Raw genomic sequence first — 18641 nt, 5'->3', positions numbered from 1 at the left:
TGCTTTGTTTACCAAATAAAGTGAATCTTATTAGATTTGCAATTTAAATATTAAATAGAGGTTAAAAAGGTATTACTTTTTATTTCACATATGAAGGTTTAGGTTATGATACTCCCAAAATAATTCCATAGAAATCCGCAGATTTTCACCAAAATTCTCAGCAGAAATAGCAAAAAACATCCGCAGATTCAGTCTGGCCCTGGTCATAAGCCAAACTTCTTTCTGTCAGCAGGTGGCGCTATGGTTGTAACTCAGTATTGGCATGTAGATGTCTTCAGGAGAGGAATCTTGTCGAACAAGAATTTTTAGGCAGGTCAGACATTGTGTTACCGAGTTAAAAGCCAATCTTCCTTCTGTCAGCAGGAGGCGCTGCGGTTGTAACTCAGATTGGCATGTAGATGTCTTCAGGAGAGAAATTTTATCCACCATGTGAAGTTTCAGGCAGGTCAGACATTGTGTGGTTGAGTTATAAGCCAAACTTCCTTCTGTCAGCAGGTGGCGCTATGACTGACTCATTATTGTTATGTAGATGCCTTTAGGAGAGGAATCTTATCAACCATGTGAAGTTTCAGGCAGATCGCACATTGTGTGGCTGAGTTATAAGAACTTCCTGTTTCATGGCAAAGCACTGAGGTTTATCATGCCACCACGGACACGCTCCTTGGTGAAAACTCCAGATCTTCACAATATATCATCGCAAGGGCTTTCAGATAACACCACCCAACTTTGGTGCTGACACGATAAAATTTGTGCGATTAGTTTGTTACACCGTAAAACATTTAATTTCCTGTTGCCAGCAGGTGGCGCAATAACTGTATCTGGATATTGCCATGGAAGCGTGTTCAGGTCAGGACTCTTATCAAACGTGTGAATTTTGAGGCAGATCGGACAATGCAGCCTGAGTTATAACAACTTTCTGTTTCATGGCGAATCGGCAAAGTTTGCGAGGCCACCACAGACATGCCCTTCGACGAAAACTCTAGATCTTCGCAATTTAACATTGCCAAGGCCTTTAGATGAAAAAACCCAATTTTGGTGTTGATCGGATAAAATCCCTAGGAGGAGTTTGTTGAAATACAAAGCCTGGAAATGGCAAAAATTACACTTTTTTGGCACAGCAAGTTAAAAATATCCGACTTCCTGTTAGGTTTGAGATTTCGATCCAAGAGACTTTTTCGTATGTTTTGACATATTTGACATGTGTGCCAATTTTCATGCATGTGCATGAATTAAATCTCTGGGGCCAGTCTGTCAAAAGTGCATAGGTGGCGCTGTTGAGTCATTTTGCCATGCCCACTTCCGAAACCTATAACGAGTGTGCAAAGTTTCGTGACTTTTCGTGCATGTTTAGATCCTCAAAATCGCGATTCATTCTTTAAAAGAATCAGTGGTCCGTCCCTGATAAACTGAAGCTCTTTCAGTAATTTAATATTCACTAAAAACATTACAAAGGGTTGATCACAGCAGTTTGACATAATCAAACGACTTAAAGAGCCGGTATTAAAGGTTTTTGAAAATGAGCTTCGATGCAGTGTGCAGTGAATGAAAACATCCAGCTGAGGTTTAAATCTGACCAAATAGTCGACTCAGAGACGAATAAATAAATCCTGTTGGGTTCGGGTCACCAAATATGTAGTACCAGATGTAAGTAAAATGTGAACTCACTTTCCATTCAGACACTAGCGGAGGCGCGAGGAATCAAAGGACTGATCATGACACGAAGATGACGATTACTGACAGATGGAGATTAACGGTGAAAGTTCATTCTCACAACAACACCACAGTATAGCGTAGCACATAGTATATGTGCTGTGTTTGTTCCTGTCATTTTTCTGATTTTTTATACAATAACCTACACTCCAACGCGGGATTCGCCGGCCGTTTGCTGTTAAAGGAAGGAGCAGCAGAGACTATTATGTATAGGACTTTGTCAGACTTTGACAGACTTTGTCAGTAATTATTACAGTTCATTTGGACCAGTTTCTTCTTCCACCGGATCAAAACATGTAAGTGTCATTAAAATTGTTGCCTCGTTTTGTGTAGTTTATATGTGTTTAATCGTGTGTTGTAAGTTTTAATCACTCTACGTGGCTTGTGATCACTTATCTATTATAGATTAGTGCTTGTACTGTACCTCTCAGGCTAAATCTGTATGGGGCTGTTCACATATCGCGTCCAAAATTGTTAAAAACATGACGCGTGCTTCTTCCTTTACCGATTTAAATGCTTTTCTGAATTTGCGATGCTCTGTCTTTTGTCTTTGCTATGGCCACCATCAGCTGGTCCTCACACACGGCGTGGTAAATTTTCTAAATAGTTCAACTTTTGGAACAATTTTTGGATTAATACTGAATGTGTGTCGTTGTTATTACGTGGGATTAGGATTAAGAGTAGTGTAATATGTTGGTGTTTAACTGCATTGCTTTATTGCATTCCTACATCGGGCTCACACATACACGCTGCTACTTCATTGCTGGGGTGTGCATTTCTCTCCGTCTCGCTCTGAACGCAGTGGATCAATCACAACAGATTGGGTCATCAGTCTAATCAGCGCAGATTAGCTTCGCGCTAAGAAGGGTTTGGGAACAAATTAATCACTGAACGATTCATATGGCATGGAGACAGACCCCCCACTCCCTGCTCTTGACTTTCACCCCCAACAACCCCTCACACAAACACCGCACAAAAGATCAGTATTAAATTCATTCATATGCATGCATGCAAAAAAAAAAACATAACCCACCTTTACTTCAGGACGGGAGGGATAGTTGAAGTTAACGCTGTGAAATTCAATGTCACCTTTCACTTTATCTAAAGTGTGACCTTCGTCAGAGAAGCAGTCGATTTCTGGTTCCTGTATGAGGACAGGTTGTGACAGTGATTAATTTTTCACTGAAGCTGAAAGAATGAAATTCATTGATTTTGAGAGCGTGTGTGTGCGTGTGTGTGTGTGTGTGTGTGTGTGTGTGTGTGTGTGTGTGTGTGTGTGCATATGGGTTTTTCTCACTCTGTCAATGGTGTCAAATATACTCTTGGCTGCAGCTCGACCTGAAGCAAACGCCTCCAGACAAGGAGAAGCCTGACCCAGATTCATGGCCCCGATCAGAACACCAAAGAACACCTGAAGAATTATAAGAAGTCAGAATGATTAGCCCTGCTGTGTTTGTCTTTACCAAATATTTCCCAAATTATGTTTAACAGAGAAAGGAAATTTTCACAGTATTTCCTATAATATTTTTTTTCTTCTGGAGGAAGTCTTATTTCGGATAGAATAAAAGCAGTTTTTATTTTTTTTAAAACCATTTTAAGGTCAATATTATAAGCCCCCTTACGCAATTTTTTTTCGATTGTCTACAGAACAAACCATCGTTATACAATGACTTTCCTAATTATTCTAACTTTCCTAATTAACCCAATTAAGCCTTTTAATGTCACTTTAAGTGGAATACTAGCATATTAAAAAATATCTAGTCAAATATTATGTGCTGTCATGGCAAAGATAAAATAAATCAGTTATTAGAAATAAGTTATTAAAATTATTATGTTTAGAAATGTGTAGAAAAAAATCTCCTTTTCGTTAAACAAAATTTGGGGAAAACATTTTTTCAGGGGGCAGAAGTATAAACCAGTCTTAATAATTCAGGAGGGCTAATAATTCAACTGTCAACATAATTTAACCATTCTTTAACCATTTTAATCAGCTGGGCACATTACAGAACAGTCAAAATTCTATGCTCAAATATAAATGCTTATGTGCATTAACAAATAAGATATTTATTAGTGGTGAGCTGTTATCGGAGTTAACGTGCTGCGTTAGCGCACAACTCTTTTTGGGCAATAAAAAAATATCGCTGTTAATCTATTCTCAAAGTTGGGTTGGGAGCTGGGTCCATTCTACGCAAGCTATGATGACTTTCACCTTGATATTTTAGTGAGGATCTATACCTGGCTGAATTGCACTGTAGGTCACGAGATCGAGCCTTCGAATCTGTGTGTATTCCTACTGTGAAATTCCCACTTCAAACGTGACGTGCTAACATGGATGCAGTTCACTAGAGTGAATCTGATTAATGTTAGCTCCACAACTAACTATCAGACACCTGTAGAGTTTATGCGTTAGAGTAAAACATATACAAATAAAATGGACCGGGTGATTTTTAAAATGAATGACGGTGACTGAAAGTCAAACCTGGTGAGCCGTCAGACAAAAAAAGTGCCCTTCTGAATCAAATCTGCAGAATGCTCTTCTGGATGTTTCACTTACTTCAAAGACAATACTGACTATGCGCACATGGACATCTGTAATCGTTATTTTCCTTAAAAGACAATGATATGATTTAGGTGTTTATGCGAAGTGCTTTTCCTGTAATTTTGGGTGACTTTAACTGCAACTTGGCAGTTTCACTTTCACTCATGAACATTTCATTCATGCCGCCATGACAAACTGGAGTATTAGACGCAGATAAGGAGTGAGGACTGGTGAGAGTGTTGTGGAAATTAGTAACGCACGCAAAGTGGAAAGAACAAACGTCTGCATTTTGTGATGTGTGTATGTGTGTGTGTGGTCCTTTACTGACAGTCGCGTGTGTGGATCTTGTCAGAAAATATGGCCAAGTCCTACATGATGGTAAAAGTTTGATCGCGGTGTTTACTTCAATAATGCCACTAATATCTGAATCCTCCACATGTCTTAATTCCATTTCTGTTTAGTTCATTTATGACTTTAGTGGGATTAAGGTAATCAAAAATCGCTGTTTGCAGCTTATAGTTCAAAACTCATGTTTAACTGAATAAACATTAAACACAAGTACATCTTATTAAACATAATTTATTTTCATCACCAATTATCATAGTAGAACAGTTTCTCAAGCAGTTTGTGATGCATTCTGAAAACAGGAGATGAGCCCCTGGTCTAATGCGCCACCTGGCTTGAGAAACCTGTTCTCCAAGACTTATTATTTGGGTTGCACACATATTCTGAATGTCTTCGGCAGAATTCAAATGAGCCATTGTAATCTGGATTAATCTATATTAATACCAAGATTACAGTGAGATTAATCTAGATTAAAAAAATAATAATCTATGCCCACCTATAATGTTAATTCATTCATTCATTTTCTTTTTGGCTTAATCCCTTTCAAGTAAAATATATACACAAATAAAAAACAATTTTATTCAAATGTAAAATATCTGTAAATAAATAATGTTTTGTTAAAAACTCACTATTTATCTACCCATTAACATCTTTAAATTTGACCTTTTAATTAAAAAATTGTAGTAATTTACTTTTAACCATGGAATTTTCCTTTTTGTTGTTGCCATTGTTGTTTTAAAATATGCACATTTACTGTACTTATATTTATATATGTTCCAATTTTAATTTAAATTATTTTAGCTCATTTCTTTCTGTTGAAATAGTAAAAAATAGTTAAAAAACAGCAACAAATAAATTAAAATAAACAGTCCATATCAGTAAAAACTAAGCAAATATTCACTTATAAACGGTGCACACTTCTGAGCGGGGAATACACAGCAAAATCCTCTAAGTAAAATTCACTGATAAAAAGCAAAGCTGCTGTTTGTAGAGTTGCCTAATGATCCTGTGCTGAGATTTTGAGAGATTCGATGTATTATATTTCACCTGATTTCATCTTGAGCTGTGACTGATGACAGATGTAGTTTTGCGTTTCTCTGCTGTGTGTCTGCTTATAAACAGCAGGTGTTCATCATCAGTGCTCAATCATTGCTTAAATAATCCTTTCATTGTCTCATTAACTTAACTTAAAAAAAGGTCTGACGCAGTCAAGTGATGCAATTTCGCAGGTCAAAGTTCACTAAGCTTGAACTTTCCAATGCAGCGAACTGCGAAACTCGTCGCACGACCTTGCGTTTCCAGGCTGACGCATTCACGTGCGTATGAATAGAAGTCTATGGGGAGAAAAGTGCAGTGTGACCGCAGCTTTACTCAATACTATCTAAACTGAGTAAACTTTACTCAGAGGATTTACTTGTGTATATGATGTTTGTTAGTTTAATTCAAAGTCCACAATAAATTATATTTTCACAAATAGGATTACAACATGAACACATGAAAAATAAAATGCTTTTTTGTTTGAAAGCAGAGTCTCGGTTCTTTATTTTGATATATAATATGCTCATATATTCCAAGCAGAAAATATTTAAAAATGTAGGAAAAAAATATTAAAAATGTTGGTGGCTGGCAACTATTTTTTTTCTAAACGCCGGCAGGGAAAGAGTAAGGTAACAAACATATTTAATAGTTTTAATTACAAATAATACCCTTAAGGAACAGACCGGAGTTTCAATGTGTGAAGATGTTGTTTTGAACAGAAAAATTAAATTCTGAGAGTCATTTCTACCTGAACGAGTCCTCCAGGTGTGAGCTCCTGGGTCTCGATGACCAGTTTAGAGCCGAACCAGAAGGCGAGAGCGTAGCACAGGAATATGATGCACCAGAGATAGCCCTGAAACACCCCGATGATCATGCCCTTCTTTATGCCCCACTCCTGCGCCTGCACCAGATTCCTGTCATACCTGCGGGCATAAACCACACAACAGTTTCTGCCTGTACAGCTTTTGCCAGCCAGCAATTTAGCATCATATGTCAAAAGTTTGACTTTTTATCTCCCAAATTTGACTGATGTCATCATTTTAATGTATACCAAATCAAAATTATGCAATACTTAGGCTCAAATTAATGAACTAAGACAAAAAAAAATGATGACTTGATCAAAATTAGCTCTTTATACATAATTTACACACACAAACACACACGCACACACATATATATATATATATATATATATATATATATATATATATATATATATATATATATATGTATATATATATATATATATATATATATATATATATATATATATATATATATATATATAAAAAAATATATATATATATATATATATATATATATACTCTCTTCACGGCCCTCGGGGCGTGGTCAAAGCATAGCGGCCGGATCGTCTGTCAATCGAACGGCCAACTTGAACGAGTTGTAAGTGTCCACGGGCCTTTACGTGTCCCCCAGGCCCACCTCGCACTCCCACGTCCTAGTACACGGTATTGTTTGCCGTTCTCAACATGATTTCCACACAGAAGGCGGAAAAGACAGGTCTGGCACAGCAATCCCCTTGATTGGTCGTTCGTTGCCGCAATGCATTCTGGGCAGCGCACTTCGCCCTTTAAAACAGCTACAAATGGAATAAAACTAAGATTTAAACAAGCCAAAATGACAGCACGTTTCTCGAAGAGATGGGTGGCGTCTACCTTTGCAGTCTAGGCCATGGTTGAAAATGTCGCCTACCGTCGATGAGAAACAGCGTTCCTACCGTATGTATAAAAGACAGTCTGCGTAGCTGCTCGGTTACGGACCCTGGGTGCCAGGACGGCTGTTCAAATTAAGCTCATCCAAAGTGACCCAAAACAAGCGATATCAATTGGCAACCAAAATTCGGCCTCAAGTTTCGGATCCAAATGCAGCCGATGAGGCCCGGGGCCACTTTTTATTTGTTTTTACCAAGTGTGCCGCAAGCCTACGTTTGAGTGAAGGTTTCGGCCGTTAGATCGCCCCCTGGGGGCTGGCTGCAGTACAAGTCATAAAGCCCGCCTCCTCCGTGTTAATGAAGGAGACTTGAGCCCAAATAAAAAAAAATATTACACTTGCAATAAAATGTCCCGAAAGATAGTTCTGGTCGATTAAGGCACTGGTTATTGTGCTGAAATAGGTGCAGATCTTCATTTTTGTAAACAGTTTGTTTTTAGCAGTAATTTAATGCTGGGCGTGTCATCGTGATTGACAGCTGTGATTGACAGTTTCTCAAAGCGCGGCGTCTGAGCTTCGGCAGGAGACTGAAGTAGACTGAAATGTTATTATTCGATTTCTGTGTTATTTTACCATGACAAAATGAGTTCAGCAGTAAACTATAGTTTCTGACATACATGATCCTGGTGGAACACTGTTTATTCGCTAAGTTCAGGGCTTTTTTCGGGCTTTATTAGTTTGCTGATACACGCCTAGCCACCCAGATAGCAAAACACAGTTCCGGCTAGATTCTCGCCTGCCGGAGACTTATCTCTTAGAGCTCAGACTGACTAATGTTACCTCTGCTGGACCTACTCCGGATGCCTGGACTCACTACCCAATTCCAGCCCGAGTCAATCAAGCCAGATGCGGCGGCAAAGCGAGCAGGCGCTGCCGCATGCGAGCCGGAATCAGCCCGCGACGCCGCGAGTAAGTTATGCGCTGCGGCCTGGAGCTGGCGCGATTGAATATATAAAACCCTCATATTTGTTAACGTTATTACATCCATTTGTGTTGATATGACAGCAAACGCATGCTGAGAAGTTCGGGGGGCGTAGTTGATTTTACATAAAGCGTTTGATTGGAAGCTCGACTCTGCTCATTTTCGCGGCTCCTCCTCTGGCTCCATCAGACAATCCTTCTGCGCATGTCTGGCTCCAATTTCAGCAGTCTTTTGCGACAGTTTGTGCCCGTCAAGCAGGCGTTTTGCCCTCAAGGCGTTCAATGGGAAAAAGGGCTGTCGCGTCGTCCATATTTTTTACAGTCATTGGTTTTTACACTTGTACCTTTTGTCGTCCTTGACTACAAGCTATGGTGGACCACACCTCCCAGCTGAAAAATCCATAAATCCCTGCATAAATTAAACAATAAATAAATAAATGAGTACATACATCCACAAATCCCTGCTTAAATAAATACACAACTAAGGAATAGTGCAGGCTGATAAATAATGAAATTTTTTTTATTATTTATTTTCAATATTTTCCTATTTCTCCAACATCGGTGCAATGTAATTGATCATTTATCAGGCCGCACTATTGATTGTTTCTATATTTATTTATGCAGGAATTGAGGGATTCCTCGATCGTTTCCTTGTCCGCCGGCAGAGGTCACTCTATAAAAAACAAGAAGGACCCGGGTTCAAGACCCGGCTGGAGACCTGCACTGTTACAGCCTGGCTCGACGTGGGGACCGCATCTCTGGACTATCGCTTTCATTTCGCAATTTTCTTTTGCCTTTTCATAATATCAAATTTATACATGTGTGTTCAGAACGTTGTTGTTAGTAGTTAACGACAGAATTATTTTCACTTTTGACTCAACTAATCCCTTATGAAAACTGAGGGGCCACGAATTATTTTTCCTTTTGCCCTCAAATATGACACGTTTAATGACAATGATGACAAAATTCATATGTCGAAATAACCATGAAAAAACACATCAATTGCTTGCTAGGTTGCTATCGAAAATCCAGCATGTAATGCACATTTAAAATAAGGAATATTATACACAAATAATTTTAATACAAATCTTTTCATTCCAAAAACTCAAATGATATGCATGCGTGCGACACGAATGCACATTGAAAGAACCGGGAAAAAAACACTTTCACAATAACGATAACAAACCTTAATATTATATAAATTCTATTAATTATATAAACAAATTTAAGAGCTTTCCTTTAAACCACTTCAGCACTGCTGCATGTTTTGCTCCTTGTTGCTGTTGTTGTTCTAACATAATTTTGCTTCGTTGAACTCAGGAGAGTGCCCCGGTCACATACATCGGAGTAGATTGATGAATATGGTCTTCTTTTACAGAAAACCCTCCCAATTTTAAGAGGCATATGTCATATGGCTGGGCGATTTGGCAAATAAAAATCTAGATTTTTTTTTTTATAAAGTTTGACCGATTCAAGATTTCGATTTTTTTCCCAACATGACTGAAGTAACATTATCTTTATAAGTAAATTGAAAAACTATCTGGTTAAGGACCATTGTATTTTAATGGCCATGCCATATATAAATTGTTTCAATTAGGTTTATTTATTTCTTTTTTTTTTTTTTTGCTTGTAGCAAGGATGAACACAAAAATCTTTTAACAGAATTTATGAATAATAGCAGAATGATAGGCTGTTCCTAGCCTATCAAGAGCCTATCAATAGCCATAAATACGTAAGGCATACTCATTTTGTGTGTGTGTGTGTGTGTGTGTGTGTGTGTGTGTGTGTGTGTGTGTGTGCGTGTGTGTGTGTGTGTGTGCGTCTTTTATCACTGAAGCCACTCTCTTCAAAAAACGAAGTTGCTTTGTATGTGTGGCACTATTTCGGCTTTTAATCGAATGAAAAGTTAATTTAGTTGAGCCAATATTTTAAAAAATGCTGTGAAGTAACTGTGACGTGCGGCCACACATCGAATCTGAGGCCTGATCTCTCGCTGTCACACGCAGACAGACGCCACACAAGTCAAGTCGCAAAACTAAGGCTGGTATACCTGGAAGGTAGAATAGCTGAAGCCGAAATCTGTCAAAATACAGCGCTAAAATTAAAAGGCATTAATGTTTTTGAGCCAAAAGTCTATTTGTAAATATCTGTAAACGCAATCAGAGCCAATATGGAGAAAATGTACCGCCTAATAATTAGCTATAATCATTCTAATAAAATGAAAAAAAAAATCATTGCATTTTTCTTTTGATAGAAAATATACAGGAACAAAAAAACAAAAAAACAAAAAAAAACAAAGGATGGCTTAGTTTGTATTAATGTGTTTTAATATTAATAAAAAAATATGCTTACTCCATTTATATAGCTACGCCGACAACAGACAAGCCATTCAAAAATAATTATTTCACTGTGTACAAGGTTATTGTTTATATTTTTCAATAAAAACTAAACGTAGCATATCTCCCTATCATTTAAAACATGCAATTCATAACACACTAGAGCTGTAGGCCTGTAAGCAGTGTGTAAACTTCCAGGGCGGTGTTGGTTAAAGCGCACCACGGTATTAAACTCCAATACCTCCGAGGGAGAATATGTTACCCAGTTTTAAGAATAAAAGGCATTTTAAAATAAGAACAAGTAACAAATAAAAACCGGTCCCGTGGACTTTAGCATCTGTTATCTCGCCAGTGTGTGCGGCGAGTGTGTAGCGCTCTTTTGCAGCGCATCTCAACTCCCGGTTTGTGAGAGAGAGAGCGCGCGTAAAGAGCTCATAGCCGGCATATAACCAAAAGCAAGATCATGTCGTTATAAATATTCCGTTAACAATATTTATCGAAATATTTATATGTTTACATGGTGTTTATTGAGATTGTGTGATCTGTATAGGCTGATCTTTACAGAAGCCAGCCTGAGCAGCCGATCAGCGCGGTTCAAACTATAAGATCGGCGCGGTTGTTTAACATGGCAGATTTTTCCGTCCTTCATACGTGTAGAGAGATCGAGTTTATCGACATGATAAGGGAATTTGTCTTGACAATCCACACAGACGTGACTTAATAAAGCGTGAATTCATGTAGGATTTTACTTGTTGCAAGTCTGAATGTAAATCCCCTCGTCAGGCAGTGCTGGAATAGCGAAGTGGATCAAAGCGCGTTTGATCCAACGGTATTAAAAAGACAAAAATACACAACTTAAGATAAATGCTTGTATTTGTTGTAATTGCACCATGCAGCTCTGCAATGCATTCCCACAACTTCATGCATTGGGTTAAATTAGGCTGTCCAATCTGTGTTCAGTCCCTCACTACCATGATTGAAACCCTGACAGGCAGTCAGGTATAGCCTAATACAGAGAGTAAACCAAAGCGCAGTGGTGCAATTATAATGTATCTAATGGTATTAAAATAAGAAATCGCGATACCCCGATTTGATACAAAACAAATTAGTCTTTAAATGTTAATTTGAATTAATCGGAAAAAAAAAACGCCTAGCCCTGATATGTTGGATTTTGCACATTTCAGTTCATTGCATTTTAATGTTTCCTTTGTGTGATCTTCAATCCGTTTGGTCTCTTTCTGAATGTGTTGTTTTATTCCACTAGGTGACAGTACAGTATTTATTTTATCTCGTTTTGAACAAAATAAAAAGCTTCTGTGTCTCATAAAAAATCATGTCATTGAATTAACATCAATATTTTGGTATTGATATTAATATTGATATTTCAGCCTCTCCTAGAGCACCAAATAATGTTGTGATCATTTCTTTGCTTTGATTTGAGTATTGAAATGAGCATACTGATATTAATATTGAGATTTTGGTCCCTTCACTCTTTAGGTGTGTGTAAATAACACACACACACACACACACACACACACACACACACACACACACACACACACACACACACACACACACACACACATATATATCCCTGCTTAAATAAATACACAACTAAGGAATAGTGCAGGCTGATAAATAATGTAATAAACAAAGTCACAACATGTATAAGTATACCGATACCCCAACACATAATTCAAAGCACAAAATGCCGGAATATCAAGCAAGACCAAAAGTGACGGATCTACTAAACCGTAAGAGGGCGGATTAATCGTTTGCATGCCTGGGACTCTCTTCATGGCCCTCGGGGTGTGGTCAAAGCATAGCGGCCGGATCGTCTGTCAATCAAACGGCCAACTTGAACGAGTTGTAAGTGTCCACGGGCCTTTACGTGTCCCCCAGGCCCGCCTCGCACTCCCACGTCCTAGTACACAGTATTGTTTGCCGTTCTTGACATGATTTCCACACAGAAGGCGGAAAAGACAGGTCTGGCACAGCAATCCCCTTGATTGGTCGTTCGTTGCCGCAATGCATTCTGGGCAGCGCACTTCGCCCTTTAAAACGGCTACAAATGGAATAAAACTAAGATTTAAACAAGCCAAAATGACAGCACGTTTCTCGAGGAGATGGGTGGCGTCTACCTTTGCAGTCTAGGCGACGGTTGAAAATGTGGCCTACCGTCGATGAGAAACAACGTTTCTACCGTATGTATAAAAGACAGTCTGCGAAGCTGCTCGGTTACGGACCCTGGGTGCCAGGACGGCTGATCAAATTGAGCTCTTCCAAAGTGACCCAAAACAAGCGATATCAATTGGCAACAAGATTCGGCCTCAAGTTTCGGATCCAAATGCAGCCGATGAGGCCCGGGGCCACTTTTTATTTGTTTTTACACTTGTACCTTTTGTCGTCCTTGACTACAATCTATAGTGGACCACACCTCCCAGCTGAAAAATCCATAAAGCCCTGCGTAAATTAAACAATAAATAAATATGCAAATAAATAAATAAATGAATGAGTACATACATCCACAAATCCCTGCTTAAATAAATACACAACTAAGGAGTAGTGCAGGCTGATAAATAATGAAAATTTTTTATTATTTCTTTTCAATATTGTCCTATTTCTCCAACATTGGTGCAATGTACTTGACCATTTATCAGGCCGCACTATTGATTGTTTCTATATTTATTCATGCAGGTCACTCTATAAAAGACAGGTTTTTTTCCCGCGGCCGGTACGACGACTCAGTGGCTCAATGGGTAGCGCGCTCGCTTCGCAACAAGAAGGACCCGGGTTCAAGACCCGGCTGGAGACCTGCACTGTTGCAGCCTGGCTCGACGTGTGGACCGCATCTCTGGACTATCGCTTTCATTTCGCAATTTTCTTTTGCCTTTTCATAATATTAAATTTATACATGTGTGTTCAGAACGTTGTTGTTAGTAGTTAACGACAGAATTATTTTCACTTTTGACTCAACTAATCCCTTATGAAAACTGAGGGGCCACGAATTATTTTTCATTTTCCCCTCAAATATGACACGTTTAATGACAATGATGACAAAATTCATTCTATCGAAAATCCAGCATGTAATGCACATTTTAAATAAGGAATATTATACACAAATAATTTTAATACAAATCTTTTCATTCCAAAAACTCAAATGACATGCATGCGTGCGACACTAATGCACATTGAAAGAACCGGGAAAAAAACACTTTCACAATAACGATAACAAACCTTAATATTATAAAAATTCTATTAATTATATAAACAAATTTAAGAGCTTTCCTTTAAACCACTTCAGCACTGCTGCATGTTTTGCTCCTTGTTGCTGTTGTTGTTCTAACATAATTTTGCCTCGTTGAACTCAGGAGAGTGCCCCGGTCACATACATCGGAGTAGATTGATGAATATGGTCTTCTTTTACAGAAAACCCTCCCAATTTTAAGAGGCATATGTCATATGGCTGGGCGATTTGGCAAATAAAAATCTAGATTTTTTTTATAAAGTTTGACCGATTCAAGATTTCGATTTTTTTTCCAAATTGACTGAAGTAACATTATCATTATAAGTAAATTGAAAAACGATCTGGTTAAGGACCATTGTATTTTAATGGCCATGCCATATATAAATTGCTTCAATTAGGTTTATTTCTTTTATTTCTTTTTTTTTTTTTGCTTGTAGCAAGGATGAACACAAAAATCTTTGAACAGAATATATGAATAATAGCAGAATGATAGGCTGTTCCTAGCCTATCAAGAGCCTATAGCCATAAATACGTAAGGCATACTCATTGTGTGTGTGTGTGTGTGTGTGTGTGTGTGTGTGTGTGTGTGTGTGTGTGTGTGTGTGTGTGTGTGTGTGTGTGTGTGTGTGTGTGTGTGCGTCTTTTATCACTGAAGCCGCTCTCTTCAAAAAACGAAGTTGCTTTGTCTGTGTGGCAATATTTCGGCTTTTAATCGAATGAAACGTTAATTTAGTTGAGCCAATATTTAAAAAATGCTGTGAAGTAACTGTGACGTGCGGCCACACATCGAATCTGAGGCCTGATCTCTCGCTGTCACCCGCAGACAGACGCCACACAAGTCAAGTCGCAAAACTAAGGCTGATATACCTGAAAGGTAGAATAGCTGAAGCCGAAATCTGTCAAAATACAGCGCTAAAATTAAAAGGCATTAATGTTTTTGAGCCAAAAGTCTATTTGTAAATATCTGTAAACGCAATCAGAGCCAATATGGAGAAAATGTACCGCCTAATAATTAGCTATAATCATTCTAATAAAATGAAAAAAAAAAATCATTGCATTTTTCGTTTGATAGAAAATATACAGGAACAAAAAAACAAAAACAAAAAAAACAAAAAAAACAAAGGATGGCTTAGTTTGTATTAATGTGTTTTAATATTAATAAAAAAATATGCTTACTCCATTTATATAGCTACGCCGACAACAGACAAGCCATTTTAAAAATTATTATTTCACTGTGTACAAGGTTGTTGTTTATATTTTTCAATAAAAATTAAACGTAGCATGTCTCCCTATCATTTAAAACATGCAATTCATAACACACTAGCTGTAGGCCTGTAAGCAGTGTGTAAACTTCCAGGGCGGTGTTGGTTAAAGCGCACCACGGTATTAAACTCCAATACCTCCGAGGGAGAATATGTTACCCAGTTTTAGGAATAAAAGGCATTTTAAAATAAGAACAAGTAACAAATAAAAACTGATTCCGTGGACTTTAGCATCTGTTCTCTTGCCAGTGTGTGCGGCGAGTGTGTAGCGCTCTTTTGCAGCGCATCTCAACTCCCGGTTTGTGAGAGAGAGAGCGCGCGTAAAGAGCTCATAGCCGGCATATAACCAAAAGCAAGATCATGTCGTTATAAATATTCCGTTAACAATATTTATCGAAATATTTATATGTTTACATGGTGTTTATTGAGATTGTGTGATCTGTATAGGCTGATCTTTACAGAAGCCAGCCTGAGCAGCCGATCAGCGCGGTTCAAACTATAAGATCGGCGCGGTTGTTTAACATGGCAGATTTTTCCGTCCTTCATACGTGTAGAGAGATCGAGTTTATCGACATGATAAGGGAATTTGTCTTGACAATCCACACAGACGTGACTTAATAAAGCGTGAATTCATGTAGGATTTTACTTGTTGCAAGTCTGAATGTAAATCCCCTCGTCAGGCAGTGCTGGAATAGCGAAGTGGATCAAAGCGCGTTTGATCCAACGGTATTAAAAAGACAAAAATACACAACTTAAGATAAATGCTTGTATTTGTTGTAATTGCACCATGCAGCTCTGCAATGCATTCCCACAACTTCATGCATTGGGTTAAATTAGGCTGTCCAATCTGTGTTCAGTCCCTCACTACCATGATTGAAACCCTGACAGGCAGTCAGGTATAGCCTAATACAGAGAGTAAACCAAAGCGCAGTGGTGCAATTATAATGTATCTAATGGTATTAAAATAAGAAATCGCGATACCCCGATTTGATACAAAACAAATTAGTCTTTAAATGTTAATTTGAATTAATCGGAAAAAACGCCTAGCCCTGATATGTTGGATTTTGCACATTTCAGTTCATTGCATTTTAATGTTTCCTTTGTGTGATCTTCGATCTGTTTGGTCTCTTTCTGAATGTGTTGTTTTATTCCACTAGGTGACAGTACAGTATTTATTTTATCTCGTTTTGAACAAAATAAAAAGCTTCTGTGTCTCATAAAAAATCATGTCATTGAATTAACATCAATATTTTGGTATTGATATTAATATTGATATTTCAGCCTCTCCTAGAGCACCAAATAATGTTGTGATCATTTCTTTGCTTTGATTTGAGTATTGAAATGAGCATACTGATATTAATATTGAGATTTTGGTCCCTTCACTCTTTAGGTGTGTGTAAATAACACACACACACACACACACACACACACACACACACACACACACACACACACACACACACACACACACACACACACACACACTACGCCCAATTTAGTTAATCCAATTCACCTACAGTGCATGCCTTTGGACAGTGGGAAAAACTGCAGCACCCGGAGGAAACCCACGCCAACAAACTCCACACAGAAATCATGTGGAACTTTAATGCAGTTAAAACCTATGAAGGTAAATCCGTTGCGAAACTCGAGAGCTTGCAAATGTAAATGTGAGCACTTGTGATAATAATATTTGTATGTGTAGGTTGAAATGTACACTTACAGCTCTGATGTGAACAGCTGAAATCCTCGATTTGCACACACACACAACAACCCACGCACTTGTGTTTTAAATTGGAAGTTGCAGATTAATAGTTGTGTATTTGTAAAATGTCATTCACAAATACAAAGTGACAGACACACGTGTGCAAGGCAAATTTGATTGCATCTTTGCTCTACAACCACAGGTCGGCACTCACAACCTCTCAGATTCGTCAGTACAACTACAAATCTCCCGCGCTCTGACTTTTGCTACACATCTCCCGCGATCTCTGTAGCAGAACTCATCTGTGCACTCGCAGATGCAGAGGCGTGAGCAGCGCGGGGCGGGGGAGGGGCGGGGCAGGTGTAAAGCTGTTTGATTGGCTGAAGCCTGACCAATGAACAATGCCAGCAGCCAACAGGACTGAGGTGCAAAATAATAATTTCCCACGATTATTTCATTAGTTAGGGTTTATTTAAACTCTTTTCTGAAGAGATTCTTGTTAAAAATCAAAAATTCTACTGTAATGTACATACCAGTAAAAGAGCAGCAAAGCCAGTTTATTGGCTACAGCCAGCCAATGAGATGGGGCGTTTCTGTTTGTCAGCACACAGGGCAGCTCACGTTGTTGGAGGCCTCCAGCAATCAGAGGGTAAGTTATGATTTTTTAATAATTATCTATATGTTCAATACTGTTAGCTAAGCTAAGGACTGTGCTGGGTGCTTCTCTTGTTTGTTTCTTATATAAGAAAACAGTTATGAGTTATCTAGGAGCTGCTTTCTATCATGTTATATGGTTCTAAAGATACGATTCAACCCACATGAAATAAGAAGTTGTAATAGCATTTATAGTAAACAATATTACATTTTTGAACCATACTAACTATAATAAACTGTATTATACTGTATATTTTGCAGTATCTACAACTTTGTTAATGAATGCAACAGCACACTGTAGTATTAACTAGCATGAACTTTAATGAATTGAAGTATATTTACACACACGCACACATTAATAGCAATTAAAAATAACACTAGGCGTTTCAGTTTCTTACAGATCATACCGGTTTTTGTTATTATAACCTGCATCATATCTATCTATCCATCTATCTGTTTACATGTTTGTGTACAGTGTGTCCTTTATATCACTTTTTTAATTATGAAAGTTACTACCTTTATTTCTCAGTTTCCTGTAAGGATGGAGTGACAGGAGAGATCAGGATGTTTCAAGTCGATGAGGAACTCAGAGAAGCTGCATAGCTTGAAAAGGATGTTATTTATGCTAAAGATGACATGATGATCCAGCTCATCTACAAACACTTCAAAATGATTCAGATCATTCAAGAGGAAGCCGACTTTATTTTCTCTTTTTACCTGCCAAGATGACTACAGATTTGAACAAAACACACACTCACCCACACACAACTTTTATTTTGATAATTGTTTAATGTAGTATTTTTACACTTTACTGTAAGGCAGGGGTGTCAAACTCAGTTCCTGAAGGGCCGTAACCCTGCACGTTTTTAGTTGCAACCCTGCTTCAAAACACTTAAGTGAAAGTTTCAAACAACCTGAAGGACTCAATTAGTTTGATCAGGTGTGTTTAATTAGGGTTAAAATTAAACTTTGCAAAGCTGCAGCCCTCCAGGAACTGAGTTTGACACCTGTTCTGTAAGGGAATGTAATTTGTCAAATAAAATTTACAGTCCAAATAAGTGTAGCGCAAATGTCTAGTTACTTGTATTGAAATATTTCAGGGTTTTTCCTTGTTCATATTGAGATGGAGGTGGTAAATCCAACTTCATCATTACCC

The 18641-nt window shown here is 38.1% G+C and overlaps 1 protein-coding gene across 7 annotated transcripts in view; it reads right to left on the bottom strand.

Moving 5' to 3' along the window:
• The window catches only part of abcb11a (ATP binding cassette subfamily B member 11a), a 67370-nt gene that overhangs the window by 27755 nt on the left and 20974 nt on the right, over positions 1-18641 (bottom strand). For all 7 annotated transcript variants that reach the window (XR_015499914.1, XR_015499915.1, XR_015499916.1 and 4 more), the window contains 3 exons: positions 6381-6555; positions 3008-3121; positions 2744-2854 (listed from right to left, as the gene is read on the bottom strand). Coding sequence is in view for 4 of the 7 variants with exons in the window: in XM_087268453.1 (XP_087124579.1) it covers positions 2744-2854; positions 3008-3121; positions 6381-6555 (400 nt within the window). In the remaining 3 variants the exon portion in view is untranslated. The remainder of the gene's footprint in view (positions 1-2743; positions 2855-3007; positions 3122-6380; positions 6556-18641) is intronic.

The sequence above is a fragment of the Danio rerio genome, chromosome 9 (assembly GCF_052040795.2).
Source record: "Danio rerio strain M-AB ecotype USA chromosome 9, GRCz13ab, whole genome shotgun sequence".
Taxonomy (NCBI): Eukaryota; Metazoa; Chordata; class Actinopteri; order Cypriniformes; family Danionidae; genus Danio; species Danio rerio.
The sequence above is the reverse complement of the archived record's forward strand: the minus strand, read 5'-3'. Positions and strand labels throughout refer to the sequence as shown.